This window comes from Rattus norvegicus, chromosome 6 (genome assembly GCF_036323735.1).
Source record: "Rattus norvegicus strain BN/NHsdMcwi chromosome 6, GRCr8, whole genome shotgun sequence".
Classification (NCBI taxonomy): domain Eukaryota; kingdom Metazoa; phylum Chordata; class Mammalia; order Rodentia; family Muridae; genus Rattus; species Rattus norvegicus.
The window spans coordinates 135657795-135684975 of NC_086024.1; the positions used below are offsets into that span (position 1 = coordinate 135657795).

The 27181-nt window shown below is 46.5% G+C and overlaps 1 protein-coding gene, 1 long non-coding RNA gene and 1 other non-coding gene across 30 annotated transcripts in view; 2 read left to right on the forward strand and 1 right to left on the reverse strand.

The window, feature by feature from the left end:
- Mok (MOK protein kinase) overlaps positions 1–18100 on the reverse strand; it is a 30877-nt gene extending 12777 nt beyond the window's left edge. For 10 of the 24 annotated variants that reach the window (XR_010052122.1, XR_010052123.1, XM_063262145.1 and 7 more), the window contains exons 1-4: positions 17896–18086; positions 9387–9501; positions 4205–4294; positions 2612–2682 (exon numbers count right to left, since the gene is read on the reverse strand). Coding sequence is in view for 17 of the 24 variants with exons in the window: in XM_063262145.1 (XP_063118215.1) it covers positions 2612–2682; positions 4205–4294; positions 9387–9501; positions 17896–17902 (283 nt within the window). In the remaining 7 variants the exon portion in view is untranslated. Of the gene's footprint in view, positions 1–2611; positions 2683–4204; positions 4295–9322; positions 9346–9386; positions 9502–17895 lie in introns of those variants that run through there. The other 14 variants (NR_172487.1, NM_001395110.1, XM_063262138.1 and 11 more) reach the window with 13 other exon arrangements.
- Positions 18080–26822, forward strand: LOC108351302 (uncharacterized). 5 transcript variants are annotated; one of them, XR_001838582.3, is made up of 4 exons: positions 18169–18441; positions 20744–20805; positions 21225–21344; positions 26325–26822. It is a non-coding gene; the product is annotated as an uncharacterized LOC108351302 (long non-coding RNA). The 5 variants fall into 5 exon arrangements; XR_001838584.3 differs by having other exon boundaries at positions 21228–21344; XR_001838583.3 differs by lacking the exon at positions 20744–20805 and having other exon boundaries at positions 18080–18441.
- On the forward strand, positions 25036–25109 carry Trnai-aau3 (transfer RNA isoleucine (anticodon AAU) 3). Its single transcript has one exon. It is a non-coding gene; the product is annotated as a tRNA-Ile (tRNA).
- Positions 26823–27181: the final 359 nt, after the last annotated feature.

The following is a 27181-nucleotide window of genomic DNA, read 5'->3' on the forward strand; positions in this document are numbered from 1 at the left end:
CTGGATTTTTATAAATATAATACAAAACATAGCTAACAGCTGTTTCCCTTCTTACATATGTACAGAGATGATTCAGGAAAACAGAAGGGTCCTTTTAATAAAGGTAGAACTGAATGTGCTGAACACAGGATCTGAATTGGCCACATCTCCCTCCTTGTTGGTCCTCAGGGACCATCTGATGAGGAGTGCACTCAGCTCGGCTTCAAGTTGGTGAACCACAAAGCACCATTGTTCCTCCTGAGATTCCCGCAGTATGACCTAACAGTCAAGCCAACTCTGCTTTGCTCTCTCGTTTCATTCTCCCAATGTCATGGACTCCTTTTAGGATGCTGCTCCACGCACACAGCCCCAGAAAGCTACCACCCTAAAGCAACACGGTCATGCCACCAAGCAAGGGGAGCTGCCTGGCCGTCTGAAGGGCATTCGGAGCCAGCCTCTTCCTCTAGAAATAAGGTAAACACAGGCTGTTGCCACTGCGGGTCTCAAGGTTTAGGAGACCAAGCATTCAAAAGGACGGAGGGACCAGCTGCAAAGAGTGCACAGCCGGGGTACAGGCGGCTTAGCTACCAGCGCCCTTCATCCTGCTTCCAAGCCTGACTAGACTTTCTCCAGAGGCTCTCTCCTCATCAGGATACAATCTCTACAGGGCAATCCTGTGTCCGCTGTATTACCACAGCAGCCCGTGGAAGGACTGCTGATGCCTTTATCTGACTCTGCCACAGTCTAGGTAAGCCTGGAGTCCCCAGCTCTCATCAGCCCTGCCTTCTCCGGCACCTGCTGGACAGAGGAAAACCAGCCACAGGATACTTTCCTCTAGTTGTTTCTTTAACAGACTACGTACATCTTGAATGTCAAAACCACACGTAGGGTACTGAGTCTCTACCTTCTCAGATTCTCGCCCATCCCAGACCTCACACATGGTACATGTGAGTGTCAACTCACTAAAGCCAGCATGATTGTGGCCCTTAGCTCGTGTTTGTTCTTTAGTGTGTGACAGGGCTACTGCGCGCTCTAATGGCCAGAGGAAGCAGTTATTAAAGTCATGTGACCTGCTGTTTGAAACAAAAGCTTTAGTGACTGAAAACTCTCAGTAAGGAAGTCTGCACCATCATCACAAGAACAAACAGTCCAGAGAGGTCCTCACTGAAAACCCCAGTCACGCCAGGACTCACAGACTTGGGATCAGTGCCAGCTTTGTACTACCTGAGGAGCTTTACCCTAGACTGCTAACTACGCCCTCAGCCTTCTGTCAGCTCATCTGCAGAGAGGGTAGAGACAGAGCCAGTGGCAGTGTGTGCCTCAGCAGCATGCACATGCTTGGGAGCCAGGCTTACTTCCAGAGAGTTCTCCCACTTACAGGTGGGGAGCCTTGAGCAAGTTGCTTCTTTCTCTGGGCTTTCATTTCCTCGTCTTTAAAGTGGGACATGAGCAGTAGGCCTGAGTCTGGGAGACATTGGGTAGATTTCTATATGCATTTCTATCAATATTAAGAACAGCACCTGAGGGCTGGAGAGATGGCTCAGTGGTTAAGAGCACTGACTGCTCTTCCAGAGGTCCTGAGTTCAATTCCCAAAAGGCTCACAAGCATCTGTAGTGGGACCTGATGCCCTCTTCTGGCTTGTAGGTATACATGCAGATAAAGCACTCACATACATGAAACAAACCTTAACAGAACACAGCAGCACTGGAGCAGTGTGGACAGTCACAGATGACAGTCACAGATGACTGATGAGCTGCAGAGAGCCCGCAACTTCATCAGTCCTGAGACATCTGCCTGCATGTGTTCCTAACCGTGGGACATGGGATGTACTTCAATAATAAATGCCACCAGCTGTGTATTCCTGACTTTAATATCTGGGGTACTTGCTGTGGCTGGCACAACTTAGATCAGTGCAGACAAAAGAGGCCCTGGTCTGTGGAAACTCTGAGCATTCACGTTAAAGCCACAACCTTCTATTAGGGCGTATCATTGTAAATCCATAGCTTTCAAAGTTCAGAAGCAACTTGCAAGGACAAAGTGTGGTGGCACATGTCTTTAATCCCAGGACCCAGCACTTGGGAGGCAGAGGCAGTTAGATCTCTGTGAGTTCAAGGCAAGTCTAGTCTACAGAGAGAGTTGTAGGACAGCCAGGGCTATATAGAGAAACCCCATCTTGAAAAAAAAATGAGAGGGGAGAGAGGGAGAAGGAAAGGGAGAGGAAGAAAGGGAGGAGAGAGAGAGAAAGAGAAAGAGAGAGAGAGAGAGAGAGAGAGAGAGAGAGAGAGAGAGAAAGGGAGAGAGGGAGGAGAGGGAGGGAAACAGGGAGAGGTGATGGAGGAGAGGGAGACAGACCAGAACTACCAGCAGCGTTGAAAACCTTGTGAGGAGGACTTGCCTTTAGCACTAGCCTCATCTAAACCACCGAGACTCCCAAAAGGCTTGTGGCTCTGGTCGTCCCTAAGACATTGTGAGAACAAGGCCTTCTGGGCCCAGTTGGCAGCTTTGTACTGCACACTTCCCTGTGCCTAGAGGTCTAGAGCCACTCCAGAACTGCAGTGACTAAAAGACACATGCGACCACCACCATTTGTTACAAGATCATCTCAGGTTACCTTTCACAGCACTCACCTACCTCGTATTAGCTCATAAATATTCATGTCCATAAGTTCACATATTAGTGCAAGAGACCCAGATTTTCTGTCACTGCAGGAGAAAGCAGGTTTTAAGTTCTTTTTCTTGACTTAATCAGAATATAGTCAAAGCTCTTAATAAACATTTGCACACATTTCTGGTAAATAAGTCATTCCTACAAGAGGCCATTATGGCCATAAATTATTAAAAACAGCATGTAGGTTTTAACTTCAAATCAATATTTAGGCTAAAATTAATCCAAAATACTATTAAAATTCTAAAGAAGAGCTCTAAGAGCACCTTGAAAAGAGTATTTCATGAAAAGAGAACATTAATTCCAGCAGAAACAACAACAGACCTTGGGAGCTGCTAAGCAGGATGACAGGAATGTGAGCTGAGGTCACACTTTGTGACTGCACATACGCTTTCTCTGTTAGCTTTGCCTTCTGAGACAGGGTCTCTCCACAGTATAGGACTGGCTGTCCTGGAACTCACTGTCTACATCAGGCTGGCCTCAAACTCACAGAGACTTGAACTCATGGAGCTCCCCCTGCCTCTGCCTCCCAAGTGCTGGATCAAAGGTGTGCACCATTGCACCCGGCGACATGTTTAGTTTTGAATGGCTATGTTACCTTAGTATAATTGGGATAACTTATGATAAGGGGATACCCCCCAAAAAAGCAGAGGAGAAAAGAGAGACAAGTGTCTTCATCCACGTGATGTCCAGGTCTGACATTGAGTGAGTCAGAGGCCCTGGACCACCACAAGCTTCTCCTGATCTCATTCAGACCCTAGGCATGGGAAAGTTTGCTTTCTGTGCATCTCCAGTCTGTCTTGCCGGGCTCCCTCTGCCTAGGCAGCCTGTCCTGGGCTCAGAGACCTTGGTGCTGTACTCAGCACAAATGAATGCTGAGCTGACTTCAAAGGAGTGCAGGCCAAGAGGCCACACAGCTCTGACCAGACCTGTCATTTTGGTTTTAAACTCTGCTCTCTCCCAGGACTGACACCTACTACACTTTAGGTGTCAGATGATAGGCTGGGCTCCCTGAGAGCTGTAGCCTGGCTTCTACACCTAGGAACGCCTTCTCAGAGTGGCAAAGCAGCACTGACCCACAGAGTGCAGGCCCTGCAGCCTGACTTCCCAGCCCAGTTACTTTAGGAGCACAATGTTAATATGTGTTGAAGAGAAGAGAAGCAGGGCTGGGCCCCACGGCTGTGGCTGCGCTCTCTCTGCCGTCTTGACTAAGAAGCAAACTTTACATGAGCTACTCTATGAACACAGGTGAGAAGGAACTACATCACTTATGATAAGAAGGGGCTGTGCTTTCATGAGAGAGTAAGCCACAGCGAGGCATGGAGATGACCGAGCTACAGGAGCCAAGCCTTGAAGACACAGGCTTCTCAAACGCAGGCACACCGAAATGAAGGCATTTCACCTTAGGAATGACACGATTTCCCCGAATAAAAATCTGCCTAAGCTGAAGGTAACTGTCGCTCTCTCAGCTACAAAGCAAATAACCAGGATATAAAGAAACAGAATCTTTAGTATCCAGTTGTCTACTTTAGGTAACTTTGCAAGCTCAAATATACTTACAAAACCACTTCATGCAACGTAAGAATGTTCGGGTGCGGATTCAGGCGCCTCAGTGCTTGTATCTCTCGGAGATTGTTCACTTGCTCAATACTATGATGTGAGCAGAAAGGCACAACTAATTACTAATTAGGCCAACTGTAAAATCAGAGTTATGAAATCATATTCATTTTCCACGATCAACATGTAAAACCTCATTCACTTGTATTTCAGGCAGTTAACCAAGTTTTTATTTTTCCCCTCAGAAATTGAAATTAATTATAAATTTGGCATACGCCTTCATTATCTTACAAAATTCAAGGTTTGGGCTTTTATTTTATTTTCTTGTATTTTTTTTCCTGGTACTGGGAATGAGACATGTGCTAGGCATGAGACACATGTGAAACATCCGAGACCTCACACCTCACACCGCACACCACGGTGTTTATCACACACATTAACCCAGTTCGAGCCTGAGCCTAATTAACCCCCACCTGGCCTCCTGAACAAAATTCCTAATATGCATAGCAGTGGTCAGATTTAGATGAAGTTGGACTGGACGACTGTAGGGAATAGGCAACTGCTATCCCCGTTATTCCAGGAACTCGGCATTATGAAGGTTTGTGTGACTCCCTTTACAGGGAGCTCCGTTCAGTAGGGTTAAAATCCCTGTCATCTAGTATCATAAAAGGATTTTTGGTTGTTTCTTTTGCATAGCAAAAACACAGAAACATATACAATTCTAATTAAATGTGTTGAAAAGATTTATTTATTTATTTTTTTTTTTTTGGTTCTTTTTTTCGGAGCTGGGGACCGAACCCAGGGCCTTGCGCTTCCTAGGTAAGCGCTCTACCACTGAGCTAAATCCCCAGCCCCGAAAAGATTTATTTTGGGGCTGGAGAGATGGCTCAGTGGTTAAGAGCACTGACTGCTCTTCCAGAGGTCCTGAGTTCAAATCCCAGCAACCACATGGTGGCTCACAACCATCTGTAATGAGATCTGGTGCCCTCTTCTGGTGTATCTGAAGACAGCTACAGTGTACTTATATTCAATAAATAAATAAAATCTAAAAAAAAAAAAAAAAAAAGAAAAGAAAAAAGATTTTTTTTTCTTTTCTTTTTTTCAGAGCTGGGGACCGAACCCAGGGCCTTGCGCTTGCTAGGCAAGTGCTCTCTACCACTGAGCTAAATCCCCTATCCTGAAAAGATTTATTAATGTTAATAAATAAAAATTGTTAATCCATTTGTGAGAACTAACCAACTAGATAAGGTCCACACTAGCTGAAAGTCAACATTTCAAAGTTCTGGGACATGCCATTCTCCTTATGAGGAGTGTTTTCTCAGCATCCCATTGAGCTGGTGACAGGTGTTCTCTGGTCAGGTGATCTACACCACGTTTTCCTTAATGATGGCTACTGTGCTCTGCTATGGTGCTTGGTGCTGCTCAGACCTCAAAGCCCAGCAAAACCAGTGCAAGGGCATGAGGTTGGCCACTGCTACCCTCTACAGAAAGTTTTTTCAAGAGACCGCCCCATGGTGAGTCATGGGGTCACACTTAGCCAGATGCCCAATGTATCGCTGAGATGCCAAAAGAAACTTCTATGTCTATCTTCCTGTCAAATGACTAACTTTTTTTTTTTTAAGATTTATTTATTATGTATACAGCGTTCACCTGCACGTAGACGTGCAGGCCAGAAGAGGGCACCAGATCTCATTACAGATGGTTGTGAGCCACCATGTGGTTGCTGGGAATTGAACTCATGACCTCTGGAAGAGCAGACAGTGCTCTTAACCACTGAGCCATCTCTCCAGCCCCCAGCTGACTAACTTCTGTTCTGTTCTACCAACTTTTCCTGTGGAAAGCTCAGCATGCTGCCTAGTGACTCTGAGAAGTTATATCTCCCAGTAACATGGTTCAGTTCTGCCCTTCCCTCTGAAATGGGTTTACTGTCCAGAAAAGGACCCAGGACAAAGTCTCCCAGGTAGCAGCATCTAAGAGCTAGGTATCAGCTGGAAGCCTAAGTGGTTAAGTTGCTCTCCCACGGACCAGCAGTAGAAGCCTGCTATAGTCTTAAGTGTATTTTTGACTGCCTTTCCATGTTTCTTTCCCCAGCCCAGCACAGTATTCAAAGTGTTAGCAACATGTTCTCCCAACAACAACCAGAAAAAGCAGAGGCCACAGTCTGGAGCCAGGCTGAACTAGCATAGCCCTCGGGCAGGTCTGGATGTGGTGAGAGGGCTGTCCACAGGAGTCCCAGGGCAGTGGTCATTCACTACCTGGATGGCAGCTTTCAGCACGGTCTGTTCAGGATTCATGTGTTTACATTTGCTCATGGGTCCCAGCTGAGTCCCTTCTGCCCCACTAACATCCTTGGCCACAGCAAAGTACACAACAAATGCTTTAAAACACACCTTCTGGACTGGAGAGATGGCTCAGCAGTTAAGAGCACTGACTGCTCTTCCAGAGGTCCTGAATTCAATTCCCAGCAACCACATAGTGGCTCACAACCATCTGTAATGGGATCTGAAGCCCTCTTCTGGTGTGTCTGAAAACAGCTGCAGTGTACTCATAAATAAAAATAAATCTCTTAAAAAATACAAGACACACCTTCCTCCCCACAGTGTAGCCTACAGAAATGACTTATCAGGAAGGGGCCTTATTATTAGTGTTATTCCACTCATCGTGTGTGTGTGTGTGTCTGTGTGTGTGTGTGTGTATGCATGTATGTGTAAACACATGTCCATGTACCTCTGTTATATCACAGGTCAACTTGGAGGGATCAGTTCTGTCCTTCCACCATGTGATTTCCAGTGCCTGAACTCCGGTCATCAGGCTTGGCACCAAGCCCCTTTAGATGCTGAGCCATCTCACTGGCCCTGAAAATGTTTGTAAGCAATCCCATGTCCAAAATGCTTACAAAAGAGGCCCACTGTCGTCCCTCCTAGAAGGAAACGTTCATAATAAAAGGTCCCCAAATCTCAGAATAAAGAAAACAGTGGGAGTGGTGATGTGTCCCTTCAGTCCCAGTACTTGGAATGCAGGGGTGAACCTCAGCTATATGGTGAGCTCAGCTATGATGGGGTACGTTGAGGCCCTGTCAGAGTACGGAGGAAGGAAAGGAGGGGAAAAGGAAGAGGAAAGGAAATAGCTTACCTTTAACATGTTCTTAGAAGCCTTATATACAATCTAGATATCATCCTGTTGGGGCTCTAGCCAGGTATGGTGGTGCACACTTTTAATCCTAGCACTCAGGAGGCAGAGGCAGGCGGATCTCTGAGTTCCAGGCCAGCCTGGTCTACACAGTGCATTCAAGGCCAATCAAGGCTGCACGGTGAGACCCTGTCTTGACACTGAACCAAACCAAAACAACAAAGCTGGACTTCCGAAGAACACCCTGGAGACCGTCCTCCAAGGGACACACGGGATATATTTTTGGGTAGGGAAGGTAAGGTAAATAAACTAAGGTGAAAGGAAGGAACAGAAGAACTGTATGGATGCTTTCTTTGTCACATCCATGCTCCTGATGGATATTCCCAGGGGAAGAAGAAGTTGTCATCTCCCATGTGGTTCTGTTGTGGGAAGACACTGTACAAATGTACTGAGTGTTGATGCACTTTTCCTAACAGGAAAAGGGAGATCTGTCAAGTGAAGACGTCACAATGATGGTGTTGTGGGAGGTCAACAACCACCTGTAACTCCAGTTCTGAGACACATGAGCCCCTCTTCTGGCTCCACAGGCATCAGCCACACACGGATGGAGACGTACACACAAGCAAACACTCCCACACATAAACAAAATAACAACGACGATAGCAGGGGCTGGAAAAACAGCTGTGAGCACTTGCTACTCCCACGGAGGACTGGGACCCAGTTTCCAGCACCCTCATGATGGTTCACAATTGCCCATAACTCCAGTTCCAGGGGATCTCACAGTCTCGTCTGACCTCTGTGGGTACTAGGTGTGCATGTGGTACATTTACATGCACACAGGCAAACACTTATACACATAGAATAAATCTAAAAAATAAATAATAACAATAAAATAACCAAAAGAAGAAAAAATTCTGTTTCACTATGGAGGAGTTACCAAATTTTCTTCATAACTTCTTCGGATGTTCGAAATAGTAATTTCTTTGATATAAAAACAAATCCATTGGGCATAAACCCTCTTACTGCAAGATTTTTTTATTACAATGAGGTCAGCAATCATTACATCACACAGCAGTGTCTGACTCCTTGGTGTGACACTACCCAAGAAGTCGACCAATTCCAACACTGTAAGAAGCTGTATGCAGACAAAGCCAGCCTGAGACCTTTGCCCCAGGACCTGGAGAGATATCTTAGCGGTTAAGAGAACAACGGTCCTCTCCAGAGGGGCCAGGTTCAGTCCCCAGCACCACATGCAGCTAACAACGGTCTCTGCTCCAGTTCCAAGGGGACCTGACGTCCTCTCCTGGCCTCTACGGGCACTGCGTGCAAATGGTACACATACATGCAGGCAACACCCTTATACACACAAAATAAAAATAAATAACAAATTATATAAAAATGAAGCCTCGGGGTTGGGGATTTAGCTCAGTGGTAGAGCGCTTGCCTAGCGAGCGCAAGGCCCTGGGTTCGGTCCCCAGCTCCGGAAAAAAAAAAAAAAAGACACTACACTTCTAGACTACAATTCCATTTTCCACAAACAGCAGCTGATCACTCCCAGGGAATATACTTCTCTATTCCAATCTAGAGATTATCTTTCCTACATATTAATACATTAATTGATTTATGTAAATACATTTCAAGGAACTCTAATATTTCACTGAGGTTTGACTTATAAAAACCCATCATACACAAACTGTGTGAAGTATAACACACTTTTACAATGCACAGTGTACGTGTTAGTCACTGGCATTACTGCGAACTTGGATAAAAGAAAATCCCAATGTACTAAACATTAGCTCATAATCTTAGCTGTCCCAAGACATTGGTTATATCCGCACACTATTACATACAGTCTTCCCACTAACATTAAGATGCCTTATTGATTCCAACCTGTGTCTGCTCAGTCTAGAGCATGCCCGGGCACATACCTGCTCAGTCTAGAGCATGCCCGGGCACATACCTGCTCAGTCTAGAGCATGCCCGGGCACATACCTGCTCAGTCTAGAGCATGCCCGGGCACATACCTGCTCAGTCTAGAGCATGCCCGGGCACATACCTTTCAAAGTGCTGCTTCATTTGTTTACATGCATAGTAGTTTCCATCTCTCAGGCTCTGCATCTTCAGAACTTCAGAAAATGTCCCCTCTCCTATCTTGCCAATTGCTTTGTAGTCTATAGGTAAAAATAAAGTTTAATTTATGAGTATCTTTCATATTTACTTCTCTCTGTGTAATTTCACACCACTGTGGATCAGTTCTAGCTGCTCAGTCCCAGAGCTGGGCTGTGTTGGCAGCGAAGAACCACGTCCTGCTCCTGCAGTGCCTGCTCTCCCTAGACAGAAGGAATGGCATCACTTCACCCCTACCAGAGTCGAGCGAGGCCTCTAAATGGCTCTAGATGGAGTGGGAGAGGGATGGGAGGAAGGCTGTGGCACTGGGCAGATGTCACCGTCTGAGCAGTCTTCTAAAATTCACCTTCCTTGCTCCTACAGAGCCTCCAGCCCATCTGCAGCAGTTTCCTGAGCTTTTCACATGGCCTAATTTTCTGAAAGCTGTCAGCAGCTGCCCCTGGTTTTGCTGCGCCCACCACTGTATTATCCTGGTAAGGGTTTGGAAGCCTCTGGTCTACTGCACGGCATACCTTCCTGCTTGACCTTTCTAGAGTAGTTTGGGTTTCCTGACCAATAGTCAATATGAACCTTTATTTGGAACACGTCTGTGAACAAAGCTGCCAGCAGCTGCCTCTGGTGTGACAGCAACCACCACTCCTTTGGACACAGCAAGCAGGCGGTGAAGGGCTGACTGTAGTGACCGCTGCCTGTCCTGGACCAAGTGTCCCCAACCTATTGGCATAGAGATGGTGACAGGGAGAGTAAGGTTGGATACGACTGGGAAGGGCTCAGTGGAGAGTGCTAACTCAGTGCACAGAAGACCCTGAGTTCCATCTTTTGTACCACCAAAGACAAAAGCAAACTACTTGTGAGCAAATAGAGTAAAGTCATGACCTGTGGCAGCGACTCGAGGAAGCTCCTGGGAATGAGAAGCAGAGGAAGAAGACATCAGGAGGAGAGAACATGGACAGGGAAGTTGCAGAAGCTACTGTGGAAAGAGCCTCGGAGAGACAAGCCTGCAGGAAGCCTCTTTGTCCATCAGACCCAGGCTGCATCCACACAAAGCAGCCGTGACCTGGGGCAGCCCTGAAGAAGACCCACTTCTCATTTCTCCCAAGTGCTGCGATTCAAGATGTGTGCCATCTGGGCTGGAGAGATGGCTCAGCAGTTAAGAGCCCTGACTGCTCTTCCAGAGGTCTTGGGTTCAATTCCCAGTAACCACATGGTGGCTCACAACCATCTGTAATGATGTATGTCTTCTGGTGTATCTGAGGACAGCAACAGAGTACTCATATAAAATAAATAAATGTTGTTTAAAAATTTAAACAAACAAGCAAACAAGATGTGCACCATCAGGCCTAGCTTGCAGTTCCGGCTGCTGTTGCTTTTTGTTTTGTTTAAATGATTTGGGGGGAGGGATGGTTTTTGTGGATCCCTGGTTGTCCTGAAACTCGCTCTGTAGAACAGGCTGGCCTCAAGCTCAGAGACCTACCTGCTCCTGCCTCCCCAGTACTGGGATTAAAGGTATATACCATCATTGCCTGGCTATTTAAATAGTTTTATGTTATATGCATGGGTGTTCTGTTTGTCAGGAGAAGAGGCTGCTGGATCCCCAGGGAAAGGGTGGGACATCTTGATGTCCGACAGACATATGTACTCAGTATAGAGCGTGCCACAGCTGATGAAGAACCAAAGGAGCAGAGAGCACCAGCGCCCAAGACCCCTCCCGCTCCTATGAGATCCATGCTTCCCGGGGACAGGGAGGTGCAATCAGCCCCTGCATTCTGCTGACTCGTTTCTGCGTGAACATCCCACAGTAAGCACACCGTACTTGCACAGGTAGGAGAAAGGGTCTGGAAGGAATCTACACTCCACAATCACTGTTTTCCACTCCCAGGAGACATCCCCACAGATGAACATTTACAGACAAATACAGCTGTCACATGTCACAATAGCCAAACTAGAATTTATATCAAGATCATCTCCTAATATTTTTTGAAGATTTATTTATTCTATATAAGTACACTGTAGCTGTCTTCACACACACCAGAAGAGGGAATCAGATCTCATTACAGATGGTTGTGAACCACCATGTGGTTGCTGGGATTTGAACTCAGGACCTCTGGAAGAACAGTCAGTGCTCTTAACCGCTGAGCCATCTCTCCAGCCCCTCATATCCTAAATTTAAGGAGATGTTACGAAACATTTTATTTTGCTAACTGTACTTTCAACAAAGTAATTAGAAATACAGGAAAATGTGCATACTTGATACCAAATGAAATAAAAAAATGGCAGTGCACACACACACACACACACACACACACACACACACACACACACACACGTGCACAGGAGGAAACTGAATGCAAAGCCTAATGTTTTACGTTTATATCTAGGTAAGAATAAAGGCAACTTTAATCTTGTTCCTTACCCTTTTCTATGTTTAATGTTCACAATGAACAGATTTATGTCAAATGTATGTAAAGATATGTATTTCAAGACCTTTAAGAAATCAAGGAACCGGGCTGGAGAGATGGCTCAGCGGTTAAGAGCTCCCCACTGCTCTTCCAGAGGTCCTGAGTTCAATTCCCAGCAACCACATGGTGGCTCACAACCATCTATAATCAGGTCTGGTGCCCTCTTCTGGTGTATCTGAAGACAGCTACAGTGTACTTATATATAATAAATAAATCTTTAAAAAAAAAAAAAAAAAAAAAAAGAAATCAAGGAACCTCCTGACTAAGCACCAACAGAAAATAAACTCAAAACGAAGCTTCTTAAAGATGAGGTCAATGTGCAAAGGCCATGTGTGGCAGCTATGCAGGCGTGTTCACCTCAAGAGGAGGGCAGATCTGACACAATAAATTCCAAAGTGCATCTCATCACAACTCAAGTAAGCAGGCTTACTTTGAACACGAAAAAAGTACTAAGTCGACTGTGAACTTTAAAATAGTTACGTACTGGGCTGGAGAGATGGCTCAGTGGTTAAGAGCACTGACCTCGGGCTGGAGAGGTGGCCCAGAGGTTAAGAGCACTGACTGTTCTTCCCGGGGTCCTGAGTTCAAATCCCAGCAACCACATGGTGGCTCACAACCATCTGTAATGAGATCCGACGCCCTCTTCTGGTGTGTCTGAAGACAGCGACAGTGTACTCATATACACTAAATAAATAATATTAAAAACAAACAAACCACAAACTGAGTGAGGCGGTGAGGCACCCTAGCTGGCTCCAGACCACTGAACGAGCAACACATTGAACTGGATCCCCTACTGATGGCTGGGGCAAATAAAGAGTCACTTGTTTCTCATTTGTTTCTCCCTGGCTCTGCTGGCAGCTATGAAGCCTGGAGTATAATACAAGAATGACAGGCAGGAGGGGGAAAAGCAGAAGTCCTGTGGTGGCCTGCTTCACAGATCTTCAGTTACCCAAAAAGCATGGACTGCCCAGAAAAAGGCACAAGGATGGGCTGGGAGGAGGGGACAGAGTCATGCTATTTGTAATAAAAGTCCCATCCCACACTAATAGGAAAAACACTAGAGTCAAGGACAGAGAGAAGTAGACCGTGGAAAATAGTCCGTTTGCACTAATTAAAATTCTAATCATTCCTGTTAAATCAAATCTGTGTCTGTGGAATTTGAACCTATTAACACTTGAAAAGTAGAGGTCGAATTTGCTTCTGTGGAACCTGTGGTGTGCAGGTGTGAACACTTTGTGGAACCTGTGGTGTGCAGGTGTGACTTTCCTGTCTTTCCTGTGTGGTAGGTAGGTCAGTGACCCAGCTCCACAGTAGGTGAGAAGGCCTGAAGGATGTTAACTGTTGATAGAGCTGAATTTGCAGGAAAGGGGAAGTCCATCCATTTGGATCTCTTTAGGAGAGTAAGTGTTTCAAACTACACTATGAAAACCAGCCCGGGCCTTTCAACAGAGCGCTATACCGTATTAATTACTTCCTACAGTGAGCAACTGTGACCTGAATTACCAAACATGGGGCGGGGGTGGGGGCATACAGAATTATTCAAAAGCTGACAACCATTTACACTTAAACCACATCCACTAACCCAGGCAATCTACTAGAAATGTATGCCACTGCAAACCTGTAGCACCCATGAAAATGTATGTTACAAATATGTACACACACAGAAAACCGGAACACTGTAAGAATGCAAAACAGGGCCAGCTGTGTCGGATATGGCGGCTCCTGGAACCAGCTGAAAATGTACTGGTTAGATTTACTGCAAAGCCAGTACTGCTCTCATTTTTGTTTCATATGCTGATATTAGTGAATCTGTTTATAAACACAGAAGGTGATGTGCACACGAGGATGAGATGGAGGACTTGAGCACTCTGCAGCCTGGATGAAAACACTGACATTTAGGACAGATGACCTTAACTTCACTGCAGCGCTAGCGAACCCTGGCCTCACTGCAGTGATAGCGAATGTTCTATACATTGCCCTGAGCAGGCAGTCTGTTACTGCCATCCCAGCTGATCTTTTCAGAGTACATGGACTAAACATTCTCTTCTTTAAAAAAAAATCGCTGATAGGACAGCAAATTATTTTCATTCTTCAGTATGTATAATTCTGCTTTTGCTTTTGTAGGTATGACTAAATAATCTATTAAAAAGTTCAGTGGGGTTGGGAATTTAGCTCAGTGGTAGAGCGCTTGCCTAGGAAGCGCAAGGCCCTGGGTTCGGTCCCCTGCTCCGAAAAAAAAGAAAAAAATAAAATAAAAAAATAAAAATAAAAAGTTCAGTGGCTGGAGAGATGGCTCAGTAGTTAATATCACTGACTGCTCTTCCAGAGGTCCTGAGTTCAAATCCCAGCAACCACATGGTGGCTCACAACCATCTTTAATGGAATCCGATGCCTTCTTCTGATGTGTCTGAAGACAGCTACAGTGTACAGTATACAGTAAACATATGACAAATAATTTAAAAAAAGAATAATCTTTTAAAAAAGAAAAGTTCAGACAGGCTTGGGGAGAGGGTGCACACCTTTAATCCCAGCACTTGTGAGTTGGAGGGCAGCCTGGTCTACACAGTGAACTCCAGAGCAACTGGGATTACACAGAGAAACCCTGTCTCAAAAAAACTAAAAACCAAAACAAGGGGCTGGGGATTTAGCTCAGTGGTAGAGCGCTTACCTAGGAAGCGCAAGGCCCTGGGTTCGGTCCCCAGCTCCGAAAAAAAGAACCAAAAAAAAAACAAAAAAAAACAAAAAAAAAAAAAAAACAAAACAAAACAAAACAAAAAAGCAGTCCAGAGAGGAAAAAGTGAGGATTCTGCTTAGATCCAATAAGGACCAATATTTTCAAGTAAGGATCAGATGTGTTCATTCTCCCCTCTCTCATGTTGCTATCTTCCATCCACTGGGCCAGCCAGGCATTCGTTCCCAGTCTGCATGCCAGACACACCATCTCACCTGATCCCTCAACAATCCTGAGAGGGTTGTTCCCATCCCTGAGATGTCACACCTGCTTACAGCTGAGAGCGGAGGGGGAGAGAGATGACAGGTAAGGGCCTCTGTTGTTCCTGTGGAGGACCCTGGTTGGAGTCCTAGCACAGTGGAGTGATTTATTCCAAGATGGAAACCAGACCCATGAAGAAAACCAGCATAAGAAAGGTGACTAATGAGACTGTGTGTCCCTCTGCCCAGCTCCATGCCTGGCTGCAGCGCCTGCCCAGCTCCGTGCATGGTTCCAGAGCCTGCCCAGCTCCGTGCATGGTTCCAGAGCCTGCCCAGCTCCGTGCATGTTTCCAGAGCCTGCCCAGCTCCGTGCATGGTTCCAGAGCCTGCCCAGCTCTGTGCATGGTTCCAGAGCCTGCCCAGCTCTGTGCATGTTTCCAGAGCCTGCCCAGCTCCGTGCATGGTTCCAGAGCCTGCCCAGCTCCGTGCATGGTTCCAGAGCCTGCCCAGCTCTGTGCATGGTTCCAGAGCCTGCCCAGCTCCGTGCATGGTTCCAGAGCCTGCCCAGCTCTGTGCATGTTTCCAGAGCCTGCCCAGCTCCGTGCATGGTTCCAGAGCCTGCCCAGCTCCGTGCATGGTTCCAGAGCCTGCCCAGCTCCGTGCATGGTTCCAGAGCCTGCCCAGCTCCGTGCATGGTTCCAGAGCCTGCCCAGCTCCGTGCATGGTTCCAGAGCCTGCCCAGCTCTGTGCATGGTTCCAGAGCCTGCCCAGCTCTGTGCATGGTTCCAGTGCCTGCCCACCTCCAGAGCACATGCTCTGACTTCATCCTGGAACACTTACTACTCACTCTGCAAATGATGCACAAGACAAAGGAGGAGGGCAGGAAAACTGCCTAAACATGGGTGCCACCAAAAATTTGGCCACAAATAAAAGGTTCTGGGGGGCCTAGGGTGGTGGAGGCACAGGCCTTTAATTCCAGCCCCTGAGAGGCTGAGGCAGGCTCAACTCTGAGTTTGAGGCAGCCTGGTCTACAGAGTGGGTTTCAGGACAATCTGAGCTACATAGAGATAAATGTCAAAAACAAACAAACAAACAAACAAAAACAAAAACAAAAACAGATTTAAGGTTTCTGAACACACAATGACCACAGATAAACCTGAGGTATTTCTGCACACCCAGCCCTGTTACATTGTACTGCTTCACTAGCCTTGTGTGAACATACATGTACACCAGCTCAGTGAATGCCACCATAACGCCTAGTGCCAGTGACTGCCTCCTCAGCCCCTTGTGTGTTTATTGTGTTTACCTTGTATGTTCTGATTACTGTGCCCTTACTGAGCTTACTAAAATTTCTGTTCCTACAGGATATAATGGATTGGTTACAGGAAACACAGACTTTCACTATTTTTCTACCATCATTTCTCTGCATATTTTTAGACTGGCTTGCATTAGATCCTAGGAATTAGAAGGTCTAACTGCTGTTTGAGTAACTGACTTGAGTTTCACTTAAAAAAAAAAATGTTATCCAGGCAATGGCAGTGCACACCTTTAATCCCAGCACTCAAGAAGCAGAGGCACACAGACATCTATGGGTTCTAAGCCAGCCTGGACTACAGAGCTAGTTCCAGGGCAGCCAGGGCTACACAGAGAAACCCTGTCTTGAAAAACCAAAATAAAATAATTAAGGACAGCTGGAGGGATGGCTCAACGTTTAAGAGCACTTGTTGCTCTTACAGAGGACAGGATTTGGTCCCGGACCATGGTGGTCCACGAATGACTGTGACTTCAGTCCTAAAGGATCCCTGTTCTGGCCCTGTATCCACATGTATCCTACATGTAGGTACTGCATCCACATGCTACACAAGCATACCTGCAAGCAAACACACACACCACACACACACACATATAATAGGTATATATTAAAAATTTTTAATTAATATTAGCATATAAATTTGCATTTTATGATATATCTGGCTTTAAACTTTTCTTAAAGATTTACTTATTTATTATATATAAGCATACTATAGTTGTCTTCAGACACACCAGAAGAGGGCATCGGATCCCATTACAGATGGTTGTGAGCCACCATGTGGTTGCTGACAGGACCTCTGCCTCTGAGCGCTGGGAATGAATGTGCCCGTCACTCCCCTCAAGGCCACATTAACCTTTCTTAAAGAGAGGGACACAATAACACAAGACTAAAGGGTTGGGGGCTAGAGAGATGGCTCAGTGGCTGAGAGCACCGACTGCTTCCAGAGGGTCAAATCCCAGCAACCATATGGTGGCTCACAACCATCAGTAATGAGATCTGATGCCCTCTTCTGGTGTGTCTAAAGACAGTGACAGTGTAATCATATACATAAAATAAATCAAAAGACTAAAGGGTGAATGAGATGACTCATTTTAAAAATGTTATGTAATTTATGGTACATAGGAATTACTGCACAGCAATTAAAATGTAGTGTAAATTTAACATTATGGCTACAGCGAACACAATCTAAAATCTTCACGGCAAGAGACTGCACTTCTGCCTACAACTATAGAAGGCAATCAGAACCGTGTAGGTAGGAAAATCAAACAGCTGTCCCAACACATCCGACTTGTTTGGTAGTCGCACTTGGATTCCAGGTTACCCACAAACCCGGCACGGAAATAAGTCCGTTTTTTCAGTCCTTCTGTTTTCTAGAAAGACTGCCTCATCTCCCAACTTCTAAGCAACTGTTTTAAATTCCGCCGGTAGGCTGCTTTCAAAAACACAACTGCTTGACTCAAAAAGTAAGATACATGGCCCAGCTTCCCTCTCGAACGCGTTTAAGTTGCTGTACCTAAGGGGCAGCGCTCAGAGCCGACAGCCAATGTTTGAGAATTTTAGGTTTCAATCCAACGAACAAATGAACGAACGAACAAATGAGTGAATGAATGAAACGACACTCAACTCCTCAAACTCCAGCATAACCGGTTGCCTTGTCCCGGGATACCCCGGCCGGCCTCAGGCGGCGCCGACCCACAGGCCCCGGGAACCCTCAGCCCTTTCCCGGCCCCACTCACTCTTCATCCTGAACGCGGATGACGCCGTCAGCCCCTGGTCGCCCCGGGCCGAAAAGAAAAGAGGAGACTGTGGTAAAGGCCTTCTCCTTTCCAGAGGTGGCTTCCGGCTCGAGGACCTTCGCAGTGGTCCCTGGCTGGGGAGCGTTAGGATCCAGCCGCCATATTGTATTCCTGTCGCCCTGGCAACCGCCAGACCCTTAGGAGGGAGGGGTTTTCCTGAGACAGGCGTGTACGCATGCTCCAAGTGGGGTTGGGAGGCTGAAGAGAAGCTCCGCTGTTCACGCATGCGCAGTGCGGTCTGCCGCCTCGGTTTGGTCGCTAAGTAACCTCTCGCTACTTTAAATTTAAGTATAATTTCTTACCTTAGTGAGTAGGCGACCTTGGCGGAACTGGATCTTCCCAGCTCTCCTGAGAATGTAACGATGTTGAGCCTGATTCGAGAACAATTTCTTTGAGCTTCAACTGACTGTAACGCTAGTTGGAGCCTGTTCTTGCCAACAGTAGAGCATCAACGCAGCCTGATATATAGCGACTGCTGTGTAATTTGTAAGTTTTACTGTTTAATTAAACAAACATTTAGTTTGCTACAAGCAGTGTTGCAGGCGTTGGAGATATATGAAAAGCAGCCTAGACAAGATCCCTAAATTCTCGTTACTGTAAAGTGAGGTTGAAAAATTCTCACCCGAACGGGTTGCAGTGAAGACTAAATAAGATGTCCCTGGTGTCCACCCAATTCCTGGGGGCATTTACCTGAGGCCTGATAGGGTCTGTCACACCTCAAGTGCTTAATAAATGTTTGTCCAAATACCAAGGGATATTAGCACCTGTCACCTCTGTATCATTCCTATCTGTCTAGGGGTAAGCCTGATTTTAAGTATTAAGGATTCAGGGTACTGGGGAGATGGCTCAGTGGTTAGGAGCACTGACTGCTCTTCCAGAGGACCTGAGTTTAAATCCCAGCAACCATATAGTGGCTCACAACCATCTATAATTAGATCTGATGCCCCCTTCTGCTGTATCTGAAGACAACTACAGTGTTCTTGTATATATATAATCTTTTTTAAAAAAATATTGAGGGGGCTGGAGAGATGGCTCAGTGGTTAAGAGCACTGACTGCTCTTCCCGAGGTCTTGAGTTCAATTCCCAGCACCCACATGGTGGCTCACAACCATCCATAATGAGATCTGATGTCCTCTTCTCATGTGTCTGAAGACAGTGACAGTGTACTCACATACATATAATAAATAAATCTTTTTAAAAAAAGAATTTGTATAAAAAAAAAGTATTGAGGATTCAGGACAAATGTTACCCTTTGACCCAATTAAAACAGGCAGTGGGAGCGGTATTTTTGCTGTCTTGGGCAGTAGAAGCCATATGTCCTGTTGTTGGAGTCCCAGGGTAGCAAAGGGCTTTGCCAAGGTCTCCTACTGGTGGGCCCCTGAACTCAGACACCAGCCCATGGCTTCCAGCTCCTCCTATGCTTCCCCTACACCCAGAAGAAATTGGGCAAAAAGGGTTTCAACATGTACATATTTTATGGAGGGGTGTGTTTCAAATTGACCTGGAACAGCTGATGTGTTTTAGCAAATCAGAAGCAACATCTGAAAAGGCCTTCTGTTGTCTATTTGTCTTTTTTAATCGTCTAACAGTTTTGATATGCATGTGTTGCTCACTGAAACATTTAAAATTCTGATTTCCCTACTTGTTCACCATTTCCCCATCTCACCCAAAGCCCAGAACCCACAAGCAGGACTTCAGTTTCTATATGGGAAATGTTCTGCCCTCCTCATGTCTGTGTTTTCCAGGGCCTTAACTCAAAATTTAAAAATGTGAAAAGGTAAAAGGACAAAGGCATGGACGAGGCTAGAACTCAGCGATTGGACTCTGCGTTGTGTGCGTAAAGCCCTGAGTCTGATCACTACAGAGCCACTACAGAGGGGAGAACGCGCTTAGAGGCGTGGAGCCTCAAAGAGAGTGGAAGGCCAAAAGGATCAACTCAGGCTGTCTGGCCACCCTGAGGACTAGAATTCCAGAAAGAGCAAAAGATACAGAGGAAAGGGAGTTAGCAGGCATTTGTGCTGTTAGTCCCAACACTGGGGGTTGGGGTCGGGGTCGGGGGTGGAGGCAGGCAGGTCTCTGGGAGTTCAAGGCTAGCCTGGTCTACATAGTTCCAGCTACATAGACTTTGGAAAATGCTTTTTTTATCCTTGGCCACTTCAGTTTTCCTGTACTGTGACTCTTTCCACCAGACCTTCTGATACAGAAGCAGGAGACAATGCCACTGTCTCTACTGTAAACTGTCTTTCTTAAATCCTCTAGCTCCCAGTGTGATAACCTTGAGATAGACCAACAGAAGCACAGGGTTGGGCAGTCATCGAATCGTGGTACTCAATTGACCGTCGGAGCTGTCAGCAGATTATTGCTTTTTTTTTTTTTTTTTTTGGTTCTTTTTTTCGGAGCTGGGGACCGAACCCAGGGCCTTGCGCTTCCTAGGCAAGCGCTCTACCACTGAGCTAAATCCCCAAGCCCCGATTATTGCTTTTTCAATAAGCCAAATACTTTATCTCTTCATATGACCTCCACAGCCAAGAGTTTTAAACACTTGTTTTGGGCTGGAGAGATGGCTCAGTGGTTAAGAGCACCGACTGCTCTTCCCAAGGTCCTGAGTTCAAATCCCAGCAACCACATGATGGCTCACAACCATCTGAAATGAGTCTGATGCCCTCTTCTGGTGTGTCTGAAGATAGCGACAGTGTAACCATAATATATAATAAATAAATAAAATATTTAAAAAAAAACAAAAAAAACACTTGTTTTATCTTTAGCTTGTGTGTGCCTTTGTCTCCAGACATTGCGTAGAGGAGCCTAAGGAGGCCAGAGGAACCAGAGCCCCTGGATCCGGAGCTGCAGGTGATTGCTGGGAATTGACCTGTCCTTTGCAAGAGCAGTGGCTTATCTTAATCTCTGACCTTCCCTTCCCCCACCCCCCGCACCCTAGCTTCACTAGAATGTTCCCAGAACGCGCAGCATGTTTTCAAACCCAGAGTCTCAGGTAAGCTCAAGGAGCGCTTTAGGATTCCCAATATCTGATGGACGCCTGCTCAGTGCCTGCTAGTCATACGCACTTAGGCTCTAAACAGCAAAAGCCTCACAGCAACAAGCCAACAAGCCAGTCACCACAAAGCGTAGGCAGAGATGGTGACAAGTTTCTAAAGTGTTAAGGGGAAAAGTTGGTCATATCTCAAAGTTTTGGTTCTGGTATCGCATTGAATTTACTGGCCGTAAAAGACAGCAGTGTGCCCTTCTAATTGCTTCTAGTTCTCTTCTAGAAGTCTCCAGTTGTTGGTCTGGTGGGGGCAGAAGCAAAATGGGATCACACACGCAAGGAGGACTCGACACCTTCCAAGAGTCCCCAATTGGATGTTGGATGTCCAGAATCCAAATGAAAGGTAAGTGGGGGAGACAACACCCTGGGGCTGGGAGGAGAGAGATTCGGCACAGACGAGGAGGAACGGGATCTGAAACAGCATGGGAAAGGCTAGGGCCATGAGTTGGGCAGCACGCATGGAGAACAGCCAACCCAAGTTGTAGCAAGAAGCCCTAGAAGGCATCTCCAGCTAAGAGCAGCTAAGAGCAGCAAAGAACAGCACGACTGCTCTCCGGTCTTCTGCATTTGACTATTTAAGAAAGGGATTCGAGGGCTGGTTAGATGGCTCAGTGGTTAAGAGCACTGACTGCTCTCCCAGAGGTCCTGAGTTCAAATCCCAGCAACCACATGGTGGCTCGCAACTATCTGTAATCCCTCTTCTGGTGTTTCTGAAAACAGCTACAGTGTACTTATATATATAAAATAAATAAATAAATCTTGGGGTTGGGGATTTAGCTCAGTGGTAGAGCGCTTGCTTAGCAAGCGCAAGGCCCTGGGTTCGGTCCCCAGCTCTGAAAAAAAGAAAAAAAAATAAATAAATCTTTAAAAAGGGGGGGGGGAAGAAAGGGATTCGGGGTTTCTGAAAACATGGCGAATGTTCCTGAGACCTGCCGGACATTCTGCAAGAAATGTGGGAAGCCCCAACCCCACAAGGACGCAGTACAAGAAGGGCAAGGATTCTTTGTCTGCCCAAGGAAAGCAGTGTTATGACAGGAAACAGAGTGGCTATGGCAGGCAGACGAAGCCCATTTTCCGCAAAACATCTAAAAAGTCTAAGAAGATTGTGCTGAGACTGGAGTGCGTTGAGCCTAACTGCAGATCTAAGAGGACGATGGCTATTGAGAGGTGCAAGCATTTTGAACTGGGAGGTGGCAAGAAGAGAAAGGGCCAGGTGATCCAGTTCTAAGCCATTTTTGCTATGATGACAGCAAAATCTTGACCTTTCACCCCTTTAAAAAAAAAGAAAAAGAAAAAGAAAGGAATTCTGGCTGGAGAGATGGCTGAGTGGTAAAGAGCACTGACTGCTCTTCCAGAGATCCTGAGTTCAAATTCCAGAAACCACATGGTAGCTTACAACCATCTGCAATGAGATCTGATGCCCTCTTCTGGTGTGTCTGAAGACAGCTACAATTACTTATACATAATAAATAAATCTTTAAAAAAAAGAAAGGAGGGGCTGGGGATTTAGCTCAGTGGTAGAGCGCTTACCTAGGAAGCGCAAGGCCCTGGGTTCGGTCCCCAGCTCCGAAAAAAAGAACAGAAAAAAAAAAAAAAGAAAGGAATTCAATAATCCAGGCAGATCAACAACTCTCATATAAAAAGCTAAACAATGAAACACAGGGTGACACAAAAAAATTCTACTGGAAAGAAACAAATCGGCTGGGGGTGCCCTAATTTCGTAGTTTGTTTAGCTCGTATGAAGGGTTAGATTCCCAGCATGGCATTAAAAATCAGCGGTGGCAGTGAGTGCCAATATTCTTAGTCTCTGAGAGATGGAAACAAGAGGAACAGTTCAATGCCATCCTCAGCTATGAGAATGGCCTGGGTTAAATGACACCATAGCTCAAAAAAGCGAACAAGTGAAAAATCAGAAAGTGGTCCATTTAAAATGCTGCATGTCATCCACTCCCTTAAGAAAACTAAATTTATTTAGCCTCCTGGCTTCTGAGTTCCGTGGCTCTCGGGTGTCCCCTAGCGTTCTCTCTTAGTCACTGCGCCTGGCCGCGTCTCGGTGTCTGGGAGCCGGGGGAGCTTGAGCACTAAGCGGGTTCCCCTGCGGGTTCTGAGCCATCCCTTGGGGAAGTGGGCTCGAACTCCCAGCGTCTGCTGAGGTCCGCTTGGCTGCGGCCTTCTGGAGTGCACCACGTGGTGGTGGGAGAGGATTCGCTGCATTAATACCCGGGCTGTGTAAACAGATTACAAACAGGGGCATAGGGAACCTGCCATCAGTGACAGCAGGAGTCTTGCCTCGACTTCCCAAATGCTGGAGTTTATAGGTGGCAAGCGACACCTCGCCCGTCTAAGTTATTTACTGGCTCGAAGAGTCAGGGTCTGTCTGGAAACACTTCCAGCCCCCTGCCTCCGCCTGACACCTTTCTGAGCCTGGTTTTAGGGGAATCTGCAAAGCGGTGTTACTCTGGCCGAGGGGTTGCCAGCTACAAAAGTATTTTAGTGTAAGTCCGTGATATTGTCCGAACTTACACTAAAATGCCGGGGTGAGGGCTAAGTCTTTTGTTTGTTTGGTTTTGTTTCTTTCCTTTCTTTCTTTTTTCTTTTCTTTAAGATTTATTTATTTATATGTAAGTATATTGTAGCTGTCTTCACACACACCAGAAGAGAGCATCAGATCTCATTACAGATGGTTGTGAGCCACCATGTGATTGCTGGGATTTGAACTCAGGACCTCTGGAAGAGCAGTCAGTGCGCTTAATCACTGAGCTATCTCTCCAGCCCCCTTTCTTCTTCTTCTTTTTTTTTTTTTTTAAATATTTTATTTATCTTTGGTTCTTTTTTTTTTTTTTTTCGGAGCTGGGGACCGAACCCAGGGCCTTGCGCTTCCTAGGTAAGCGCTCTACCACTGAGCTAAATCCCCAGCCCCATATTTTATTTATCTTATGTATATGATGAGTACACTGTAGCTGTCTTCAGACACACCAGAAGAGGGCATCAGCTCACACTGTAGATGATTGTGAGCCACCATGTGGTCGCTGGGAACCGAACTCAGGACCTCTGGAAGAACAGCCATTGCTCCTAACCACTGAGCCATCTCTCCAGCCCTCTTCTTCTTCTTCTTTTTTTTTTCTTTTTTCTTTTTTTCTTTCTTTCTTCTCCTCCTCCTTTTTTTTTGAGAAAAGCGTTGGTCTGGTTCACTTCATGCATCACAACGATTTATAATGACATTTTTGAGCCTGGCGTGGTGGCGCGCGCCTGTAATCTCAGTGTTCGGAAGGCTGAGGCGGGAGAGTTGCCCCGAGTTGAAAGAAAGCTAGAAGTGAATTCCAGGCCATGTCCAGATGAAGCTGAAGATCCCCTTCCCAGCCACCGGCTGTCCGAAACTGTAGAACATGCTAAAAACTTTTGGCCAAGAAGATGAAAAAAGCCAAAGGGTGGGGGTGGGACCTCCAGGAACAGATCGCCAAGTGGTGCGGGCTGTTTTCGCTGAGAGCTTCTACTTCCGAGTCTGAGTCCAATCAAAAATAGCCTTTAAGAATAACAAATACATAATCAGACTTTGGGGGCCGCGGTGTGGGGTATTAGCACAGGATTCCGGTCCGCAGGAAGGAAGCTAAGGCCCTAGCAGCTGCTGGTGACTTGATGCCGTGAAATTCGGTGGTTCTTTGCTTTTGGTCTGGATTTCCGTATTCTAAGTTTGATTCAGCCATGGCAACGGCGTTAGTTCACTAATTTTCTCGCTGCAAATATTCTGACCTGGAATATTTGAAAGCTTCCTTGCTGCGGAGTCAGGCCCTGGCCGGCAACTGGCATGTTCCCTGGAAAAGCCTTGTTCTCTGTGCGCCGCCTTGGAGTCCACAGGTATCACTTTTTTCATCTGGTCCAGGAACAGTACACGGAGCAAGAGCTCGGGTGCGGCGGGAAGCAAGTGGGAGAGAGGCGGACGCATGGAACTCAGGGGAGAGGAGGAGCCAGGTCGCTTGGAACGCAGGGCGTTGAAGAAACCTTGTAGGCTGTCTGAGAGCGCCACAACTCCATCTGGCCGGTTAGCTCAGTTGGTTAGAGCGTGGTGCTAATAACGCCAAGGTCGCGGGTTCGATCCCCGTACGGGCCAGAAGCGCAAACTTTTTTAAAAGAAAATTTGATATTCTCGAAAGTTGATTTCAGTATCTTCCTAGCCTAACCCGCCAGTAACACCGCGGAAGTTCCTGCTGCTCCTAGTCTCCCGCCCCACCAGCCACTTGAATGAATAGGACATTATATTATTCCTTCAAAAGCGTTGGTTTTAAATCTAGCTCTTGTCATCCAGCACATTTTCCAAGACTCCACTTTCTGTGGCGGTGCAGATGGCTTCGGGTGGACCTCAGTGTTCATTGAAGTTCTTAGTGCTGAAAATGCATGTCAGAACGACGCGTTTCGCGGGTATTTACTGCAAGCAGACTGCACGCGCTGGGCGGTCCCCGCAGCACCCGCCAAGGACACTGCGGTGTTTTCAGAGACTGACCACCCGTCTAGACGGCTTCGCTTGTTTCTGCCTCCTTTTCAACTCCGCACTGCTTTGTCCTTTTAGTTCTGCGTTCGGAGGCAGAGGACAGTGAGCACGTTTCTCACAGAATTTTCTAGTCTCTGGGCTGATCATGGGCGTTTACCAAAAATAAAACCAACCAACCAACCAACCAAACAAACAAACAAACAAAAAACCCCAGCTTTCTGGGCTCGTCACCTTTTAGCTCCTTTGTGGGGACACGGTGTTGCATTTTGTTTTCCATAGTCCAGGCTGACAGGATTCTCCTCCTGCCTCCACCGCTGACAGCTGAGATTACCCAATTGTCCACCACACCCGTTGGCTCTATCCTTTTCTCAAATGTGGTTGGACTCTGGATTAGAGAACAGCAGCTCAAATCCATAGAGTTTAGGGTCTTGACGAGCACTTGTGATGCAGTGAGAGTTATGGATCTCATGCTGGTGGGTGAGACTGCTGTTATTACATACAAAATCAAAATAGATGGACTGCCAGTCCCCAGAATAGGGGCCTGCACATGTCATGTCTCGGATGAGAGTTCCTGATACTTGATTAGACCCAGGGACACAGTAGGGAGAGGAGCTGGGCACTGAGACTAGATCTCGAACTCGCTCTCCCTTTTCTCCCTGACCTAGCTGTTGCTTTCCACCATGGGGCGGGCTCCTTTACCGCTACTGTTGTGAACTTAGCGCAGAGCCATGGGTTGGGCTCCTCCAGCTTTATGCTGTAAACCTGATAGTGCAGGAACTAGGCAGTAGCTCCATCAGCGCAAGGGAAGGGTAATCTGTTTCTGTTTGTCATTTTCAGATCTAGGGATGAAGCAGACAGAGCCCTGCTAGTGATGGCTGGACCCTCTGCCACCAAGCTGGAGCCCAGCCCTTCGAACTGTGGTTTTGGCATGACTTCTCTGTGTCAGTGGACATGGGAAAGGACTGGCAGATGGTGACAGGACTGACCCTTTTGATAAGAGAAGAAAGAAAGCAGATGACTCTCTGGTGTAGCCTTGACTGTCCAGTAAGTGGGATCCGTTGGGTGAAGTGCTGAGACAGAGGAAGGAATTGCAGACTGCTGCCTGCAACACATACATCTGTAGAGATTCAGAATAAACCACCCGAAGTGGGCGGCCACCGGGACACACACCTTTAATTCCAGCACTCTGGAGGCAGAGGCAGGCGGTAAGGCCAACCTGGTCTACACTGCTAGTTCCAGGACAGCCAAAGCTACACAGAGAAACCCTGTCTCAAAAACAGAATGTAATAAAACAAAAGTAAACAAATAAATAAAATTTAAATTATTTAGAAGCTAGTCATGGTGGTGAATGTCTTTAACCCCTTTAACCCTGGCACTGGAGGCATAAGAACCTCTGTAGTAGAATCGGAGGTGCGCTGCACCATGCTTGGTCCTCTGTGTTCCTTTACAAATACTATTCAGCATTCATGATTCAGATACTGTCCTCTGATAACCCATCTTTTGTCTGTTAACTTGAAACACACACATCCTCTCAGATGATAACCTTTTTCTCTCCAGCACATTCAAGAGGACATTAAAGCTGAGTCGACCTTCTGGAGAATGGGGTAATTCTAGACTTGTGGTTGGAGAGAAGAGAAAAGGAGGGAAATACTGAACAAACGTGTGGGCGTGGTAACAAGCACCTGTAATGCCAG